This window comes from Berghia stephanieae, chromosome 6 (genome assembly GCF_034508935.2).
Source record: "Berghia stephanieae isolate SIO BIC M18660-M18661 chromosome 6, UCSD_Bste_1.3, whole genome shotgun sequence".
In the NCBI taxonomy this organism is placed as follows: Eukaryota; Metazoa; Mollusca; class Gastropoda; order Nudibranchia; family Aeolidiidae; genus Berghia; species Berghia stephanieae.
Genome location: NC_088365.1, coordinates 16,645,633 through 16,668,132, shown reverse-complemented (window position 1 = coordinate 16,668,132; position 22,500 = coordinate 16,645,633). Strand labels below are relative to the sequence as shown.

At 33.7% G+C, this 22,500-nt stretch overlaps 1 protein-coding gene across 1 annotated transcript in view; it reads right to left on the bottom strand.

Moving 5' to 3' along the window:
• Positions 1-7,765: 7,765 nt before the first annotated feature.
• Positions 7,766-22,500, bottom strand: part of LOC144974574 (membrane-associated guanylate kinase, WW and PDZ domain-containing protein 1-like) — a 156,691-nt gene continuing 141,956 nt past the window's right edge. Inside the window, exons 15-23 of the mRNA XM_078917578.1 lie at positions 20,221-20,410; positions 19,401-19,535; positions 17,063-17,104; positions 13,168-13,335; positions 12,089-12,117; positions 11,391-11,455; positions 10,443-10,497; positions 9,049-9,346; positions 7,766-8,654 (exon numbers count right to left, since the gene is read on the bottom strand). Of these exons, the coding sequence (XP_078773704.1) occupies positions 8,491-8,654; positions 9,049-9,346; positions 10,443-10,497; positions 11,391-11,455; positions 12,089-12,117; positions 13,168-13,335; positions 17,063-17,104; positions 19,401-19,535; positions 20,221-20,410 (1,146 nt within the window). The 3' untranslated portion in view covers positions 7,766-8,490. The remainder of the gene's footprint in view (positions 8,655-9,048; positions 9,347-10,442; positions 10,498-11,390; positions 11,456-12,088; positions 12,118-13,167; positions 13,336-17,062; positions 17,105-19,400; positions 19,536-20,220; positions 20,411-22,500) is intronic.

Here is a 22,500-nt window from a genome sequence, read left to right as displayed (position 1 = left end):
TATTATTATTATTATTATTATTATTATTATTATTATTATTATTATTATTATTATTATTATTATTATTCCATCATCATTATAAGATTCACACTTTTATATGCTCATTATACTTGTTAGTGGCAGTGCCAACTATTGAACGTTTCGAGCTTTCCCTAAGGTTTCGCCTGGAACGCCTGTTGAGGTAATGTTAATTACATTTTGTTATTATTATTATTATTATTATTATTATTATTATTATTATTATTTATAGTCTTATCATCATCATTATAATTAATTAATGTTGTTGTGATTATTATATATATATCAATCATCATAAGATTCACACATTTAAAAGCTCATTATACTTGTTAGTGGCAATGTTAACTATTGAAATTTTCACATTGTGGACAATAAAGATTTATTATTATTATTATTATTATTATTATTATTATTATTATTATTATTATTATTATTATTATTTTAAATAACCACTTTGAAGTATGGGGTCGAGGTGGCCGAGTTGATAAAGCATTACACTTCCTTTATAGGGCCCAGTTTCGAGCCCCGCTGTTGGCATCTTGTGTATTCCTTGAGCAAGAAACTTAGCCAATATTATAACTCACCGACAGAATAGAATAGAAGGTATCGACGTCGCTTGATGAGGCCACTGGCCTGTTGTCGCCGAGTCTTTCCAGTCACAGAATGTCTTGTTCACAACTGATCTAATGCATTTACCTACCTGATCTTGTGATCAGGGGCTAGCCTACACTACACTTTCTCTACTGATCTTTTGATCATAGCTATTTTGGGTGGGAGGCACTTCTACACTATGCATATGACTTTTCATCACAGCATCTAATCTATTCTTGAAAGCATTGACACTCGGCGCTTCAACGGCATTTGCTGGCAATGCGTTCCAACGTTCAATAACTCTCTGTGTAAAAAAGTTCTGTCGAAGGGTGGTTTCAACTCTGGGTTTCAGAAGTTTATATGAGTGGCCCCTGGTGACTGATTTTTTTGTCTACTGTGAACAGCCTATCCTGAGTCGTGTACAAGCAATGTGTGAATTTATAGGTCTCAATCATATCACCTCTCAAACGTCGATAGACCATACTTGGCAGTCCTACTCTTTTCAGACGCTGTTCATAACTCAAGTCCTTGAGTCCACCAACGACCTTTGTTGCTCGCCTAAGCACACTCTCTATAAGCTTCTTATCATTTTCAAGATAAGGTGCCCATACACAGTTTCCGAACTCCAAATGCGGTCGAACCAAAGCTGCAAACAGTAACTTCATAATGTCACAGTCAAGATAGTCAAAAGATCTCCTTATCAGTCCAAGCAGTCTGTTAGCTTTGTTGACCTGCCTTTCCAAATGCTGTGAAAACTTGAGCTCTGGGTCCAGATCTTTCTCCAATGTTGTCTCTTGTAAATCAATTATCTCCTCACTCCCATGTTTTCTCATTTTGTAGGTTGCTTTCTGGTTTTTGTTGCCCAAATGGAGCACTTTGCATTTGTCGGCATTAAACTTTAGTTGCCAAGTATCAGCCCAATCGACCAAACTATCAAGATCACTCTGAAGTCTCTTCATATCAACCTCACTGTCAGGGCAGGGGCCTGGGTTAACCTGGATTTTTCTCTGTTTTGACCCTCTAGGAAAATGTTCCTAGAGTATGGTTAAAGGCAATAATAATTTTTAGTTTATAGTTAAGATGTGGCAGATGATGAGCTCATTGTCTAAAAAAAAAAGCTGAAGACTAAAGAATTAAAAGTAAAGTTTAAAATTTAAAAAAAAAAGGGGGGGGGGGTTGCACTTAGAAAAAAAAAAGACGAATAAAACATCTGACTGAGTGGTAAAAAATACAAACAAGCCCTAATTTACAGGACAGAAAGCCACAGGGAAGTAAGAAAAACAGCAGATTTAGTTAACATTGACTTTGCCACAATGATCGGGAAGGTCTAAAAAAAAAAAAAAGTCTCTAGAAGATACGACGAGGGTGAGCTGAAAAGTTTTGCATTTTCCTTAATGACTCCCTCATTTTTAGGAATAATTCGATAAACAATACATCAAAAGAAAGCTTGAAATCTCAGCTACAGATTGCTTACTTAATTTTTTTGATACAGTCACTGTCACGACCAACACAGTGAACCAATGCCGCACATTTGACGCATCCCGTCGACAAAAAAAAACTGACATCCTTTTTCTCTCCACCAAGATCGAAGAGCAGCCTTCACGTCTTTAACGCTTTCCTAGTGGTTTTCTTTGAGATTCTCTTTCAATTTAGGAAATAAGAAAAAGTCTGAATGTACCAGGGCGGGACTGTAGGGTGGATGTGGCAAGGTGGATTAATCCCATTTTTCTCAGTGCGGTTTGAGTCTGTTGACTCGTGTGGGGTCGAGCGTTGTCATGCAGACAATATGGCACTTTTCTGGGATCGCACTCTTCTCAGTCGGGCTCTCAATTTTTCCAGCATGGCAACATATTGATCGGGAGTTCTCTGTTTTGCCCTGTTCAAGAAAAATCGATATGAACAACATCTTCAAAGTCACAGAAAATCGTGAGCAGCTCTTTTCTAGCTGACGCAAATTTTTAAAATCTTTTTTGGAGAAGGAGAGTTTTTGTGTCGGCGTGTATTCCACTGACTGGCGTTTGCGCTCTGGGATGGTGGACCCTTGACTCCAGTGACTATTTTCAAAATAAATGCATCACCTTGGTCTTCATACCTTTTCAGTAGTTTGGAGCAAATCATTTTTCGTTGCTCTTTCATGTCACTTGTCAACAGTTGTAGGACACCCCCCCCCCCCCACAAAAAAAAACCACAAAAAAAACAAAACAATAAAACAAACAAAAAATAAGATAAAAACCCCTTACAAAAAAACTAAAAAGCACAAAAAAACCCCAACAAAACAAAAAAAAAAAAAACCCAAAAAGCAAAAGAGCGGGAGATTCCATTTTACTCTGTATGTAATGTTTATTATTAATTTCAATTTCGTAAATAATAATAATAATAGTAATTATTATTATTATCATTATCAATAATATTATATAATAATAATAATAATAATAATAATAATAATAATAATAATAATAATAAAATGATTACATAACATAATAATATAAGCCATGCATTGAACATGGGATCTTTCAATCATGATATTGATATGATGAGGAACGGGAAGAGATGAAAGGCCACGTAACCCACAGTGACAAAACAACCTACAGTGACAAAACACAACCTACAACGACAAAACCTACGACAAAACCCAACCTACAACGACATAACCTACAACGACAAAACACAACCTACAGTGACAAAACACAACCTACAGTGACACAGTGACAAAACACAACCCACAGTGACAAAACACAACCTACAACGGCAAAACACAACCTACAACGGCAAAACACAACCTACAACGACAAAACAACCTACAACGACAAAACACAACCTACAACGACAAAACACATTTTCATTTTGATCAAAATTCTGAAATCGATAGAATGAAATGACCCCATTGTAAGAAAGTCCTAAACCAGAGCCGTCTTTAGCAGCGAATGTATTTGTTTATTATCTAGAAGACTCGTGTCTAAGACTATTTGATAGTTTGGGAGTCCCATTATTTTAATCGACTGATCAAAGTAAAATGTTTTCTGATCAAATTGAAATAACAAAACAAAACAAAACAAGTGTTTTGCCATTGTATGACAGAGTGATGCTAGGGATGTAACATATCTACATTATCAGGTCCTGAAAAGAAACATTATCAATTCCTGAAAAGAAACATTATCAGTTCCTTAAAAGAAACATTATCAGGTCCTGAAAAGAAACATTATCAGGTCCTGAAAAGAAACATTATCAGTTCCTGAAAAGAAACATTATCAGTTCCTGAAAAGAAACATTATCAGTTCCTGAAAAGAGGATAATATAATTCTTATTTTCCTCTGGTAGTATTCCAACGATTTCTTATGACGTTTGAGATACTCTGCTTGTTCAATTTAACTTACTTAAAACTATATTATTTTATGACCAACCCTTAAAATGGTTAAGTTTATTGTTGGCTTCTTTTTATATTAAAATAAAAATGTTTTCCGAACACAAAGGGTAAAAGCAGTCTTCAGATCAACAAATTGAATTAAACCAGATTTCCAATACTAGCTGGTTATTTCCGCCCAGCCTTCATCGAAACTGATCCCTTCACTTGTGAGCCAAATTCTCTCTCCATTGAGTTTACTGAGCTATTAGGTACCTAAAAAAACCCCAACAAAACTATAGAATACAAAACAAGATGTGTGTAAATAGCGTTCAATGTATTTATTTTCTTATGAAACACGAATTATGAATTTCTCTCCAGACAACTTTGTGTCACGTGGCCACCAGCATTTCCCAGAGTTTTATTTTATTTACAATGTTTGAAGAGTTCCTTTAAGTACTTTAACCTTCATAGCATACTTTATAGTACGAAATAACTTTACAAAGACATATACAATACACTGTATAATGCAATTATCAATTTCATTGTATTATAATTAGTCTCTCTTTTATAAAACAAACATTCGGACTGACCGTTCATTCAACAAGTGTATTATACACAAGTATATTCTTGAGTTATGTGTATTATACACAAGTATATTCTTGAGTTATGAAATAACCCGAATGACTGTGTCACATGCCTACATATGTGTAAAAACATATTATAAAAATACTAAAATAGTAAAAAGAGTAAGAAAAAAACAAAACACAAAGAAATTACAATCTATTAAGAAAAGCACGTCTCTCTCTCTCTCTCTGTCTTAAGTGCCTTGCCCTTCTCCAGTATACATGAATATGATCAATTCCAATAAGATGACACTAAAAACTTTTAACTCCTATTTCACATACATGGAATGATTTATATTTCGGAAAAAAAAATGATAACGTGTAAAGAGGAGGCACTTTATTATCTTTTTTAACAAAGATTGCTTCAAGAAGTCTTTTCCATGATCTTTAATACTATTAAAGTGGAAGATAAAAAAACCCAAAACAACACAATAAAACAAAACAAAAAACAAAAACCAGAAAAAATCTGAAACAAAAAACAAAGAAGAAAACTTCCCTTCCCCAATATAAAAAACTTTTGTGTCCGTCTTCTAATTCGTAGAGAAAACTGAAATTTAAAAAATTGTTTTAATTAATTAAGCTACAAGAGTAACATGAGGACACTTTGTCCGTAATAACAAACATAACACAATAAAACGATAACAAATGGTACTTGACTTGATTTTGATTTTGCATAACATTCTTTACATTATGTACAAGAAAGACTGATAGATATAGATATTATCTCATGCATGTGATTTCCCTACGTGTCAAACACCAATCAAAGTAAACACAAAAAATCAAATGGCTTCATAGTCTCCACAACCATTACCTAAACCTGTTTGCGGCAATAGATTCAAACTAGAGACCTATATCTATGTCTTTACTTCAATAAAACGTGGCTGAATACAAAAGTTTGGAACAAGTTGGGTTATTATAAGATTGTGAAGTGATTGCTGAGGGCAAATTGTTCATTTATAGTTGTAAAGATAAATATATTTTTTTATTTCTTTCTCTGAAAACAACGAATATTCAAAGTTTTTAAGTGGACAGATCTGGAATATTTGGTAGTTTCCAGCAGTAGATGTGCACATTACAATGCACAAGTAAAATTCTCTACAGTGATCTGATGATTGGTGTGCAATAAAAAAATAAAAAAAATTAAAAATTGGCAGGAGAATGTGCCATAAAAAAAAATTAAAAATTCTAATATTAAAAAATAAATAAATTAACCAATTATAAATGTACACAGGATACAAAATCTACTGATGTTCAACCAGCTTTTAACAAAAGAAGATTGATGGCAAATAAAAACATAAACGAATTTGTTATAAAAATGGGCAAGAAAAAGGTGTGTGCGTTCAACATAATATATTAAAAACGAAAACAAGATTAGGTAAAACATACTCCCCCCCAAAAAAAATATACTAAACGAGCAAAAACCTGAACGAAACACAAACAAAACCAAAACAGTTCAATATAATTTTACAGCACAATGGTAATAAATAATATGAAATTGAATGTAAGCTTCAATTTTATTACAAAAACAGATAAAATGAACGTTTCGGGTTTCTCTTTATCAACAAAACAGGATGAATGAATACAACGCCACTACCACATTATCTCATTCATCTGTGTGTTTCGTTCATCCTGTTTTGTTGATAAAGGGGAAACCCGAAATGTTCATTTGATTTGTTTTTGTAATAAAATTGAAGCTTACATTCAATTTCATATTATTTATTTCTTTGAGCTTCGAGAAGCAGCATTTGCATTACCCAGCATAATGGTATGAAATCAAACTTTTCAAAATCAACGAAAAAAAAAGGGGGGGGGGGGGGATCCAGAGGTGGTATAAAAATAGTTTGATCTCCATGACAAAACAAATAATAAAAAAAAATAAATCCACGATTATAATGCAGCATACCATTTATGATAGTATATATTTTAAACAGCAGTGTGAATAGAATTGGGTGACATGCAATGAAAAAAAAAATAATTTAAAAAATAAATTCTCTCCCTCCCTCTACTCTCTTTCTTTCTTCCCATTCACTCACTCCATAATGTTATATACAACTATCAGTCAATATATCACAGGGTTTGGTTACAAAAGTTTTCATGATCTGTGAGGAGGTTGAATTCAAAAGACAAAATTGATTTGCATAGCAACGGAGGTATCGAACAAACGAATGCTTCAGAATTTAACATTGATCAATTCTTTTCTCTTAAAATAATAAAAGAAAAAAAAACAAAAAACCTTTACAACCAAAGAATCTTCATGCAAAAATGATTACACTATACATTTAAATTAATAAAAAATTGTACTTCATGGATTAAAAAAAAACAAAAAACAAAACAAAATAAGATGACTAGCATCTATAATTATGCAATCCCTGGACTTAAATATATTTTCTTGACCATTCCATTTATGCACTGTAATAAACATCAAAGTCTAAGTACAGAGTCCATTTGCCATTTGTTCTCTGAATGGAATTTTTAAAAAGTCAAGTTGATGTGAACAACCCTTAATCCAATCTTCGAACGCGTCTTTTACAAGCTGCATTGAAAATGAGATATTCATTATGTAGAAGATTAATCTATAAATAGAAACTTAAAATAAAATAAAAAAGTCACAATGTTTTAAGTCTTGCCTGTAAAAAAAGCACACAACCCACTGTGTTAACTATAGATTCACAACAACAACTTTCGGTTCTTACAACAACAAAAAAACCCATTAAAAAATCAAAGTACAGATAGCTCTACGTCCTACTTGATTCAACTTTTTGGCACATCCAAATATGGAAACAATAAAATATGTCAATCACAGATACTGTGCATCATTACAAACTATTAATCCAATATAATAGGCATCATCAAGTAGGACCGAGTGACTCGTTCAAGTATGAATGAACGAACGAGTTCCGCAGAGCATATCACTGACACAACCGTTGAAATCATAGTCTAGTTATCAAAAATATCATAATATATATGCTGCCTACAGCAACAGCATCAATAATTTCCCCTCCCAACTGATAGTTCTATAATTTCCCCTCCCAACTGATAGTTCTATATGTTATAGGCTTCTGTTCATTTGACATTCAAAATCTCATGTACATCTTAATTAGCTATTCAGGGATTACCTTTTTAAAAAATCAAAGTAATAGAATTATTCATTTAAAAGTAAGTTTAAAGAAATGATTACAACTGTGATCATGTTGGGATAATCTAAGGCATTTAAAATTTCAGACTTTGTGACAAGTTGGAATCACCTTAATAAACTCTGATAAATGGAATCTACCAAAAGTGGAAAAAAACCCATTTAGTTATTATCCTATATAATTGCCTCTATTTGTACAATTGATCTACTATGTTAACATAAATCATTCATGCTTTTGAGTTCCATTAAATGAGAAATATCTGAATGTTTCATTTTGTAAATGAAAAAAAAAAAAAAAAAGAAAATATAAGAGTGTATAGCTGATACTATTTTGGTTGTCATCACTCCACAATTTGTCACCATTCTTAGACTTAGACAACCAGAGACGTGATCTGTTCTCACCAAATTTTCTGTAACACACGGATAGCTGTTAGGATTTACACAGGCACAAAATGATGTGTTTGCAGCAAACTATTTTAAGTCAGTTCTGGCTTGCTGAATTGTTGAGCATTTTGCTGAACAACAACCATACTCTCAATAGTGTCACAGATGTGGGTGGATAGCAGAGCTATCTTTGGTGATGACGAAACCCATTCCATTCTGCAGGGCCACGAAGAGTCAGTTTATAAACGGTGTTCTATTTCTATGAACACAGGACATATCGTCATCTACCCTCGTCACAAGCAAGGCTTTGACTGTTAGTCAGAAAAATGGGGTGTAGGGCAGTGATACTGCTGTTTATCAGCTACGATTTGGATGGTAAGTAGGTATTAAGTTGGATGTCAGTGGCCGTAGTCGTGGTCCATATGTTGCTGCTGATGGGGATCACCTTGTTGTCGTCGTCCCATGTGAGGGGAGCTGTGACCAATGGGCCCATTGGGGGTTGGGGGAATGTTGGGAGGGTACAAGTTGCCTGTCATGCCACTTGGAGAATTACCAGACCCATCTGGGGGAAAAAAAAAGAGCGGGAAAAATGAAAAAGACGTAAAAATATAGAAATGAAATTTTAAAAATATAATTTGTTGCTATCAGATGGTTATTCTTCAATTCAAAAAAATAATGCACAGCACATACAAGGATTCCTTACTTCTCATAGCCAATTTCTAATTTTGATTTTTATGGGGTGGGGTGGGATTTGTGGAGAGTTTAATAAATGAAGAAAAAAATATCCCCGTTTGTCTCTAGAATGATTGTTAAAAGAATGAAGGCAATTAATGATGCATGTACCTATATGTACCTATAGATGCAAACTTGTCAATACTAACCAAATGTCAATATTAACCAAACACAACACTGTCATATCCATAAATACAGATAAATGCAGATATGTCAATACTAACCAAACACAGGCGGTGGTTTGTTGGTTCTTCTCATCAGCAAACTGACTGAGGCCCCTCCGTTCTGAATGATGTCAATGGCTTCCGTGTGCGTCATTCTCTCGGTAGGGATCTCATTTATCTCCAGGATCTGGTCTCCGACACGCAAGCGGCCGTCCAAATCAGCAGCGCCGCCTTCAGCTATGCGTAAAACAAACAGCGGCATAGCGTTGAATTCCCTGCCGCCTCGAATGGAGAAGCCAAACCCTCTGGAGCCACGGAAAAGCTCCACATGGTAAATCTCCCCGCTGTCATCAGAATCCTGGGGGAAAAGACAATGTTGAGCATACATTACTTCATCCGACATTACAGATATGGAAATAATTTTTTAACCAAAACAAGGAAATAATAATAAATAAAAAGCCCTGAACTGAACTATCATCATATATTGTTTGTTTCTGTTTTGTTTTTAAGGGTTTTAAGGCGTTTGCAAGACATTAAGGCCATATCAGCGCCAGTAAAAAGGAAGCAAACAGGATAGTAATAAGTTCTAGAATTACAATTAAAGCACCCAAGGAAAGGTAAGACAAAGGGGAAATGGTTCAAATAGGAAACAGATGTAGATTCTGGCTCTACTCAATGCCTCTCTAGCTCTTAGCCCGAACCACATCTCACAAGCCATATGAAGCCATATTTCCATTTATTGGAGGAAAAGTCAACTGTTCAGGCTTCCGGTTTATTCTAACACCCTTGCAATTGTCATCCCTAAGTATCACACCAAAGCTCTGTGATCTGATTAAGGCAGGGCTATTGCCTTCATCCATCCTGTCCCTTACCAAAATCAATGTCGCAAGACTGCATTACCCGATGAAACCATGTACAGACTCCACTACCAAGGTCAAAGACAAAATGAAGATGAACAAGTAATATCTTAATACAGGAACATATCTCTTTATTATTTCATCTCTAGATAATGATCTTTAACCCTCTCCTTACCACACATAGGAAAATCGTCACATTCGTTCGATGTACCCCACAATTTTCTCTTATACATCACAAAATTTAAACAAATGCTTTGATTACAGCTATAAATACTAAACACTGTGCTTGTTACTTTTTTGTTTGAGTAAGAAAAGTCTATTTTTGTGCTGGGTGGGTGTGAATTTTCGGGGGAAATTCTAAAAATAGCTGGTAAGGAGAGAGTTAACTGAGTGGATGGATCAGACAAGAATTAAAGGTGTGCAATTTCATTTTTAAATTACAAGGAACCTTGAAATTATTCTTAAACAACATTTTTTTGTTTTTATTCTTGTTTCAATCTCCTTATCTCAAAATGTCAAACACCGAAAAATACAATTGACCCCTCATTTGTTTTGTTTTACACCAAAACATTGACTATTACAAATAACCATAAATACCTGATTACTGAGGTTCCTGGGGCGTCCAAAACTGCCGGATGGTCCTGATGGAAGCCTGGTGGATGAGAGAGAAAATTCGTTGACATAATGTATGTGGATTCATATTGCTTGCTTAAGGAGAATGATAGGTGGTAATGGAAAACAATAGAAATTAACGTTAACCTAACACCTTCCTGTCTTCAGAAAATTCTCTCTATCAAGGTCTCAGTTTTTAAGCAAAGGAGAAAATAAATATTTATAAACGGACTAAATTTAGCAGCAAGCAATGCTTATTACATGCCTCAGCTTTGGTACTTTATTTCAACAGACTAAAAGTTCACTTTTTTTGTACTAGGGTACTAAAATAATTTTTTTTCCTATGCTCAAACTGTTCCAGTTAAAAAAAAAAAATATTAACAAAATTGGTCATCACACACAATTTAGACACCAAACCAAGTGCAACATTATCAATGACTAATTAAAAAAAAAAACACATACAGATATGCTTTATAGAGCTGCTCTCTGTGTGCCTCTTTCTCTCTCTCTCTCTCTCATACACAAACACACTAGCAGTGTGTGCAGCTATGTGGTCTAGTGATATGACACTCGCTTTCGGATCGGAAGGTCCTGGGTTCGAGCCTCGCTCGGCGCATAGTTGAGTCCTTGGAGAAGGCTCTTTACTCACATTCTCTCACCATGCTCAGGTGTAAAATGAGTACCTGGCCGTTTACAGCATTGTCTCTGTTCGGAAAAAGATTGTAACATCGCCTAACAGGCGCCATGTCCCGTCCTAAATGTTAAATGTTGCTGTTGGCCAGGGACCCCTTGTAAAGCGCTTTGAGCACATTTAGTGGATATTGCGCTGTAGAAAAGCTCAATTTTTTAAATTTTTTTTTAGAGCAGTCACACACACATACACACACACACACACAAACACAAATTAAAATCTCAAAATGAGAGGAGACTAACCTGTCTCGACCATTGAGGTTATTTGGGGCATCTGGTTGGTAATTCAAGGCATTTGTGGTGGAACTCTGTGTAATCAAACAAACAAATAATAAAATAGATTTAAATAAATACAAGCTGAATAATCAACAACATCAAACTGTAGGTTCCAATGAATTGAGAGAAAAATGTAGTGTCCTTATTCAATGATTCCACTCATCAATTTATGAGTTAACATTTTAAGTTTCAAAGTTTCAAGTTTTAGTTAAAGATACTTATCAAAGCATTTTACATAAAAAAAACAGCACTTGAATTTTAGGTGGACACATTAATTAGTTGCACAACATCGGTGTGAAGAGATGAATTACATTATCTTTTTTTGTTTTTAAGCTGCACTGAAGATCAAATCAAGTGAAATCTTTTTAAAAAACCCCAACATTTCTATTGTCATGCTATGAGGAACAAAAAACTATTTATATATTTTCATATTACTTCATCAACAATCATTTAAATTAAAATATAACCTCACCACTCTTCTGAAATAAACCCCAAACAAAGAAACAAATAAACAAAAATAAAACCAAACCAAACACCGCCTTCCCCCAAAAAGATAAATTAAAAAATAAAAACAACGATATTTCACATAAAAAAACTTGTTCCTTGGCAACCGATTACCAACACTGATAGACAAATTGTGGTATTTTCAATAAACGAATTCTCACCTTTTGTGAATTAGTACTGGATGAATCATCTGGAATAAAAAACAAACAAAAAAACAAATTTGTTGGTGTTTTGCTCTAAAATTAGTGATGATAAACAATAATTAAATAACAAAAAACCCCCCAAAAAAAACCCCAAACCCCCCCCCCCCCAAAAAAAATATAACAACAACCCCCCCCCCCCCCAAAAAAAAAAAACAAACAAACAACAAAAACAACAATAATAATAATAATAATAATAATCATGATGATGATGATAATAATAACAATAATAATACTCATAATAATAATAATAATAATATTAATACTAATACTAATACTAATAATAATAATAATAATAATAATAATAATAATAATAATAACAATACTACTACTACTACTACTACTACTACTACTACTACTACTACTACTACTACTACTACTACTACTAATACTACTAATAATAATAATAATAATACTAACAAACAACCACAATAATGATATTTAGAGCATAAAAGGGAGGAGATTGAGGGGAACTTGAAATTATCCAGAGCAAAATGTCATAAATTGACGAGATACGAACTATTGCTTTGCTGTCGATTGAACTATTAATCTTTTGCTACGGTCACTACCAAGAAATTATTTGCAATGCAAACGTTGACCATGTGTCAAGTTCCTATGACATTTTAGGCTTGGCTAATGGATATCAGTGGTCAGATTATAATAATATAATAAAAAATTCAAAGGTAATATTCCTTAATTTGAAAAAAAACCCCAAAAAACAAAAGGCTAAAACCTGTGGCGGTGTGGTCTAGTGGTATGACACTCGCTTTCGGATCGTAAGGTCCTGGATTCGAGAGCCTCATGCTTAGCGCATAGTTGAGTCCTTGGAAAAGGCTCTTTACTCACATTCTCTCACCGTACTCAGGTGTAAAATTAGTACCTGGCCATTAACAGCGTTGCCTTTGTCCGAAAAATTGTAATATCGCTTAATGTTGCTGTTGACCAGGGACCCCTTGTAAAGCGCTTTGAGCATGTTTAGTGGATATTGCGCTATATAAAAGCTCAATTAAAAATTTTGAAAAAAAAAAAATTCCCCTTACCACTGGGTGGTGCTATCGTCAAGGCAACGGAGAAGCCCGAGTCTTTGATGAGACTGACAACATCCTTGTGATGCATGTGTGACGTGTCCACCCCGTTGACAGCCAGGATTCTGTCCCCTACATGCAGGCGCCCACAACGTTCAGCAGGACTATTTTCTTGGATGTGACCTAATTGTTGTAAAAGAGACAAAAATAAACAAAATAATGAAAGACACTGCGAGTGAAGAGACAATGTAATATTAATAAAGCAAGTAAAATGCCATCTCTTAAGGATCGGGAGGGGGTAATTGTGGATTTAATTGTGGCAGATGAAAGAGCCTAATTATTGTTTTTAACTTTTATATCATTTATGGCAATATCTGTATAAATGTAAATTCATAAATTCAGATGTTGCCATTTTCATTAATAATCCTTTTGATCTTTTTCCAACTTTGCATCCGATCCAAGATTGATGATAAATATCATTCTGATGCCGACCTAACCATTTTAGATAATACCATATATAATTGGTTCTGAAAACTCTAAAAGTTAAAAGAATAAAATGAAATAAATTCGCTCTATTGAGAATGGTTGTGAAAACCAGGGGTTAAAAAAAAAAGGGAAAAGTATTACAGTAAATAACGAATAACAAAAAGTATGAGGCTTGACAATCTTGATCGAGGAGAAAAATGAAGACAAATAATATCTATAGCTTACATCAAACAAAACGGTTCAAAATTTGAACACTATCAAAATATAAAAGAAAAAAAAAAAAACAAAAAAAAACAATAAAAAACAAAACAAAAAAAAAAACAAAAAAAAACAACCCTACAAACCAAACAAGACTGAATGTGGAAGAAATGGAGATAAATATCTATTCTATGTGATTAATTTAAATTCTGTTTTAGTTTAAGGTGAGCATAGATTTGCTTGGCTGGGGTCCTGAGCGTTTAAAAGACCCTCCTCTCCTAGTCTTTGTCTTCATTTCTTTCCACAAAACGCTTAATGAAGATGTAACAGAGGCACATTACATATTCATGCAGTGAGTTTTTTGTACACATGAAAAAGGAAGACCAAAAATGAACACAAGGTCACGACGAACTGAAAATGACTAAGCAACTCAAACTGAAACAAAACCAGGCGACATTAGAAAATATAATATTAGAAATGTACTCGACTCATTTCAATAGTTGTTATTTTGAATACACTTAAAGACACACTGAAAAACAGGGATGATTAAAATCATCGATTGAAAATTGAAAGGGAAGAAAGTGACATATTACTAAGTTACAAAAAAAATAAAATATCAAGACTAAAAAGGTTGTTACTATAAAATAAGTAACGTTTCAAGTTTCATCAATTTGATTCAATTTATTATTTTCAAGCTTGTGCAGCTGGATCATGAAAAACATTCTTGTTTGCTTAAATGCTTGCTGCTCTGGAAGCAAAATTAGAAAAAAAAAAAAAAGGCATCTAAGCGACATTGGTCCAGGGGAATCAATGATAATACTTGTTCTCAACTTCAAATTAAATTCTTTAAAAAACAAAACAAGATGGGATGTAGACGTTTAGCAATAGGCGATCAAAGAATTGTATTTTAAAATCATTGTTTTACTTTTTAATTTCACTGAAGACTAAACATTCTGTAGAGAAAATCAGACATTTTGCATGAAATGAGAGAGGAATGACACAGGAGACAACATCGAACCAGAATTGCCTATGATAGTTATTGGTCATAAAAATTGCCAGCCACCAGATGTAACCCAAGCCCAAGACATATCAATCATTACACCAAAGTACATTTCTATTTCCTACGAAAGTCAATCTCAGAGTTGAGAATAAGTCGTTATAATAAATTGAAAATATTATTTGGACCCATTGAGGACTCATTTTCCCCCAATACAATTTGAATGATTAAATTGTACGGCTATGTGGTCATGTGGTATGACATCCACCTTCAGACTAGAAGGTCAATGATTCGAGTCCCCCTCATAATGACGTGTAGTTGAGTCTTGGGAAAGACTTTTTACTTGCATTCTTTCACCATACTAAAGTGTAAAATGAGTACTTGTCCATTAACAGCATTGTCTCTGTCGGGAAAAAATTATAATATCGCCGAACAGGTGTCATGTCTTGCCCTAAATGTTATATGGTCCTGTTGATAACTTTATAAAAGTTCTAGTCTATATATATATATATTTTTTTTTTTTAAATACCGTAGAGCACACTTGTTAGGGACATGCTAAAAAGAAATTTAAAAAATAAGGAATGCATGTCCGTGCCCTGTTTTTTATCCCTCATCGTATGAATAAAATAAAGAACCACTGACATTCCGAAAAATAACTCTTTTTACTACCCCACAGTTGTTCTCAATATCTGTGCTCTACTCTGCTAGATAAAATCTATCCTTTTCCTGATGAACTTTGGTTTAACTCTAACCTGAAATTTCATCTTCCCATTTTACATCAAGAGAGCAAACAAACAACATCAATGCATCTTGGCTTCCATTGACTACTATTACTGTGTTTACTGTTTTAGTTGGTGAAAATGATTAAGTCTTCAGTAATGACCAATTAATTATAAGGATGAAATTGAAAATTTGAAAAATAATTTTTAAAAATCGATGTTCCAGTTCACAGGATTTAACTTCTATAAATATTATAGATTCATATTTTCCACGATGACTGCAAGCCAGAGCTAGTTGATAGAAAAGTGCATTTAAGCAATTTGCGATTTTTATTCCTTATGTCAAACTTATTACAAAAAAAAAGCTTGAAAAGAATAAATGGAATTGTTTCCCCGATTGAACAGATGCTTTTTATTTACATGTAATAAAAACTAAGGTCAAATTTGCAAAATCTATCTACTTTTGAGACACACATAAAAACACCCATTTGAAAAACATCCAACACTCAGAAAGATAAAATCATTGAACAAAACGAGAACAAATACCCTGGACTAAGCAAATGATTTATATACAAAACCAACAGAAATAGTAAATTTATTAGAATCTAACTACAAATTGTTATTTCATCATCAAATTAAAAAAACAAACAAACCCAAAATACAAGAGGACAACATAGGATGGGCAAATCTTTGTAGGGCAATTGTTGGTAACTATTCCCAAAACTCCCACTCCCTTTTGGTGACCGACAAAAACCGCCATGCATTTTGCATAATTAAACAAAGAATGAATATTAAAAAATGAAAGATTTGTATTCTATAATCATGTTAGTTAGAATAATGAATGAGTTGGTGTTGGGTGGTGCTCTGATGCTTACTGACAAAATACCTTTTTTACTTTCTTTCTTTTTTTTCTTTTGCTTTCGGCATCATTTTTTTTACACCAGAGAAGTCTCAGCCTTAACTCTTTCAAACTAGAGTTCAGTGTAGTTGAAAATCAAACAAATTTGTCAGATTTTTCATTCATACGAACCTGAGAGAGTTAAGAGTTTTTTTATGTTGACAAAATGGAGGCTATACCTTGAATTTGACGTTAAAAATTTTATCCCAGATTTTTTTTTTTTAAAAAGGTGTTGAGTCAGAATGCGGCAAAGCAGTTGTCTCCTCCAAATTTGGAAATTAAGAAAAAAAATAACATCACATAATGAAATAAAAATGGAATAATATAAGAATAAGGCTGAGGTTGCAAGGAGTAAAAGAATAACATAATATTATATATAAGGCATATATTACAAAAGAAAACCCACAACATTAAAAACAACACTGAAAAAGAAACCAAAAAAAAATAAAACGACGAAAAACAAAAACAACATCGAATTATTATAATAATGATACAACTGCAGTGGTTCCATTTTTTTAAAAGAACGATCAATGCAGATGTAACATTGTCAGCGTCAACAGAATGCAAGCAATCAAGGGAGGTTTAATTTTTTTTTTCGTGAACGGTGCTCACCAATCCAAGGGCACACAACTCCTTTGTCAGATGGAGAGTCGTCTGAAAGGCCAGACCAATGTCAGGTTATATAAAGTGCGGACAGTTTGAGGTTTGAGAGGAAAGGGAGAAAGAAGGCAGAGTGACATTTCATTGGCTTGTTTTGATTTGTCCCTTCCCGTTATAGATAGTATGCAGATGACGTTACTCAGGTCTTTGTTATTGTTTTTTTGCCATCCGCGTTTATGAGTAATGCTCACTGAATTGTATTAACCCGACTATAAATGGATACACACAGTTTTGTGTGTTGATCCGTTATACTTCCGGATGGCAATATTATGAGCTTCCTAGCCAAGCGCATACTATCTATATAAGTTAAATAGTGTAAAATTAGATAAACACGACATAATATTCAAGTGAAAAATGAGATGGGCAAGAATGAACTTGTAAATCCTGTTTTAAGATCACAAAGAGTTTTGTGGCTCAAAGGTTAAGACAATGCAGTATTATATAAATATAACGGTAGCCCTGAATAGATTTAAAATGACAAGATGAGTACGGGACACCATTTTCTCAACCAAACACTTGCTTTTTGACGATTTATTACATTGTACTAATTAATAGTATTATAGCAATGCTAGAATAGCAATGAAACAATTGATTGTATTGCCATCATTTTTGCACACCATTAATCTTGACTTAAAGAAAGACTTATGATTTTTGAAAACGAATACATAGAGTTTTGACCGAACATCTTGTTGTAGTGAAGCAATTAATTGTATTGTCATAATTTTTGCACACCAAAAATCTTAACTTAAAGGAGGGATCTATGATTTTCAATGTGCATACAAAAAGTTTTTCATTGAACTTCTTGTAATGTAAATCTATGTCAAGCTCTTTGAGCATGATGTATTATCGTGGCAATAAGAGCATTTGATGGATGAACAAAATATTAATCACTACACAATCACCTAATCAGCATCTATTGTTTACATTGATAAATCGAATGACATGAAGCTTTGTCAAATGGTCGTTTTCGTAATGTTTCGACAAAAATGTTGAAATATTTTGAAAATCTGAAAAGACTCAGCTTCCCTGTGATAAATTACGAAGAATAATCCAAAAATCAAGAAACAAAACCGCAATAACGGTTGGAAGAGCTTCTCTAAATGTCAAAAAAGTCTGGACAAAGTATAAGCTTTGTTCACATTTTTTCATCACTTTGAGAGGTAATTCATGATATTCTTTTCTCAGTTTTCTGGAATATTCGTCATTAAAACTCACAAGAACTGAAGAAATCAAGACTAATTCTGTGTTTTGTCAATTATTCAATATTGACATCTTTTGTCAAAAGCTATACAAAAACAATCTTTTTGGTAAAGCCACGTATACAAAAGGACTGTAGAGGGAAGGCTATCTACTTAAAACAACAAGAACAAATTATCAAATAGAAAAAAAAAAATTAGAATAAAACAAGAAGTATGATATCTTGAGATTGAAGAAAATTTTAAAAATTCATTTTAAAATTCAAAGACTATATATGTGACTTGCTGTCTCAGTCTGGTATTGGGCTATATATAATATACGTTACCCACCACCTCAATCTGGTAATAATAGATTCTTGAACGCCTACATTTGAAATTACGAACAAGTTCCTAATATGTCGAAAACTAAACTTAGTCAAAATCATGAAATTCGTATCAAATAAAATAATATATCTTGATAAAATAAGATAGGTAATGATAGGCACTTGTCTTATACCTATAAAAAAATTTCGGAAACTTCATTCAGATATCTTACACTTAACTCCTTCAAGTTCACCATAACTGCCAATCAAACAAATTGTTTGGTTTTCCATTCATGTGAACTGGAGAGAGTTAATTTGTGCTTAAGTCATCTGGTCCACCATTACTAAACACCAGATTGAGATGCAGGGTAACATACATTAAAACTTCATGACCTACACAATTCTCAGAGACATGATGAGTGATTTGAACCAAAAACTAAATTCTTTTTATGATCTTGAACGATGATAGACTCTTGTCATTGTCTGAATTCAGACCTGCCAACTCTTCACATTCAGAACGCCCGAAAATAGGAATTTGAGACCAAAAATAGGAATTTCACCTCTTTCACCCCCCACCTCGTGGTTTTTTTCTATTCTTACTATTATCATCGTTTTTGTAAATCGGAATTTTAGAGACAATGGCGGAATAGTAAAAAAAAAAAGAAGAGTGAAAATAGGAATTATTCCGCCAAAAACGGAAGGGTTGGCAGGTATGCTGGATTGAAACTGAAAGGAGTGTTTTTTTTTTTTTAAAAAGGAGCTGGGACTTATTTAAAAAAAAAATCTACTCACCTATATATTCATCCACGCTGGCCCCAGACTTGTTTACCGATGAGATAATCACAAAACCAAATCCTTCATTCTCCCGCCTGGACACGACGACGTCATAGGGTTGTAATGACGTCATGCTTTGGCTCAGATTAGACTCTGATGATAATGAATACATAGGAAGGGAAGAGATGAGGGAAAAATCGACAAATGTATTTAATTTTACATGACTGTAGTAACCCTATAGAATCATTAAACACATTATAATTTGAAATAAACAATTTTCTATCTGAATAAGCTTACGAACTTCTTTATTTCATTAATTATCATTTAACACCAAAAAAAAAAAAAAGAAGAAAAAAAAGCAAATCTAAATTGTAAAAAAAAAATATTTTTTTCTTTTCAATTTCGTGTTTTGGTTTGACCAATTTCAAAGGCAACATTTTTTTCACTATAATGTTAATTCCCTATGAATCCAATGCATGTCATGCTTTAATTTTACATCTCTATTAGATTTTGTTCCACTTAAATCAATTTTCATTTTTATGTTATCAAATATCTTTCATTTAGATATACAGAATTAATTAATAAACACAAAGTATGGACAAACAACTAATTCAGAATTGAATGACAAAAATGATTTTTAAAAATCAAAACAACAACAACAACAACAACAAAACAACCCCCTCCCCCCCCCCCCCCCCAAAAAAAAAAAAAAAAAAAAAAAAAAAAAAAAAAAACACAAACAAACAGTTGTTTCAATCATCATTATTCTATTTTTAAAAAAAATGATTTTTAGATTTTAAAAATACGTTAAAGTGTAATAAAAGCAAAAGCCACCAACCGGATCCCATGGTCCGTCTGATGGTGAGGGTGACCCTTCCGTTGAGGGCGGCGTTCGTCATCAGTTCCACGACCCTGTGATGCGAGGCGTGCAACACGCTGGACCCGTCCACGTGCGTAATCTCGTCATATTGACGCAACCTGCCGTCTGCGTCTGCAGCACCGCCGGGGACGATGTGACCCACTGACACCTGGATATAGGGGGGGGGGGGGGGGAGATAAAAGATTAACAATTCGATATTAACAATTCAATCAATGGGAAAAGGGTTAACAGTTCAATCATCGACAAAATAACCAGTTCCCGGAAAAAAATAATCAATGATGTCATATAGATAGTATGCGCTTGGCTACGAAGCTCGTAACATTGCCATCCGGAAGTATAACGGACCAACACACAAGACTGTGTGTATCCATGAACGTTTATAGTCAGGTTAATAAAATTCAGTGAGCATTACTCATAAACGCAGATGGCAAAAAACAATAACAAAGACATGAGTGACGTCTTCTTCGAATTATCTATAGATAGAACGAAGATGACGTCACTCAAGCCTTTGTTATTATATTTTGCCATCCGCGTTTGTGAGTTATTCTCACTGAAATGTATTAACCAGACTATAAAAATTCATGGTTACACAGAGTTTTGTGTGTTGGTCCGTTATACTTCCGGATGGCAATGTTATGAGCTTCTTAGCCAAGAAGCGCATACTATCTATATAATTCTGTCATGTGTCTTGTAACGACAACATTTTCAAAATACGGAAACGATGGTTGTTGTTTTTCTGGCATCTTCTTATTCAGAGTTTTGACACTTTTGGATTCGTGAATTTCTGCGCCAGTGAAAAAGAGGATGGTGAGGAAAAATATGATCAAGGTTTTGATCTAGAGTTATATTAAGAATCTACCGAACGCCATGTAAGGATCAGTGTGTCAACAAAAGGATGGTGAAAAAAAAAATCGGGCCCAAATCAAATTATGATATAAAGAAAATATTGAGGGTAAATGTGACTCATATGAGGAAATGATACAAAACACACACATACACACACACCCAGAGGCAGACACGAACACAAAATAAAACAAACCCCCCCCCCCCCAAAAAAAAAAGCAAATAAACAAAAAAAAAAAAAGCAAATAAACAAACAACAACAAAAAAAAAAACAGCATAAAAACAAAAACAAAATAAACCCTAGCCCCCCCCCCCCCCCCCCCAAACAAAACAAACAACAAATCAAATAACAAAAAAAAAAAAAAAAACCCCAAAAAATTAAATAAAAAAAAAAACAAAAAAAAAAAAAAAACAAAACCTACGAGAAAACCCCATATAAACATAAGACACAACCCCCCCCCCCCCCCCCTCAACCCCCAACAAAAAAAAAACATAAAACAAAAACAAAACAAAGACAAACAAACCCCAATCGTCACTCACTGACATTAAAATCTTCCTCATTATTTTCTTTTATCTATCTCGACTGACTCACAAACACCTCTTTCTTGTTTTTCGAAACAAATCACCAACACTGTTCTACCCCGACCTCCATGAGGTTGAAAGCAAGAGCTAGATACTCCTCTGAGACTGTATTTAACATTAATAGACCGTTTCATAGACGACCTCGAGATAAAACATAATATAATGTGTTGATAATAAATATAGAAAATAAAATAAAGGATAGAGCAAGTTCAAGTTAAAGAGGGTTTTCTATGTTGATGACATTAGCAGACTCCCCCCCCCCCTCTCTCTCTCTCCCCCATCTCTCTCTCGCTCTCTTTCTTTATATATATATATATATATATATATATATATATATATATATATATATATATATATACATACATACATACATATACATATATATCTGCCTGCCTTCCCTTCAAATCCCCTTAGCCTTATATCTCACATTGTCTTCCTTGTGAGCCTCCCATATTTATTGTAGAATTATCAAATTACCAGTCCATTCTACATCTAAAAATCCCATCTCCGCCCCCCCCCCCCCCCCCCTCGGCCACAACGATGATCTCCGTACAGATATATATATACCAAATTACGTACCGGATTCGTGACTTCGAAATCGAGAAACTTTTAGATGGGGACACCTGGCAAATTAAGACGGGATCGCTTAAAATAAAACTTGTCAATATATTTTTGTAGATAAATTTAAACACTTAATCCTTCCTCTAATCGCGACATGGGCTAGGCAGGGCTAATCAAGACGTGACAATTTAATTCTGGACTTTGTGCTTGGCATCACAATTTTTAAAAACCAAATTTAACATTTCAACATCC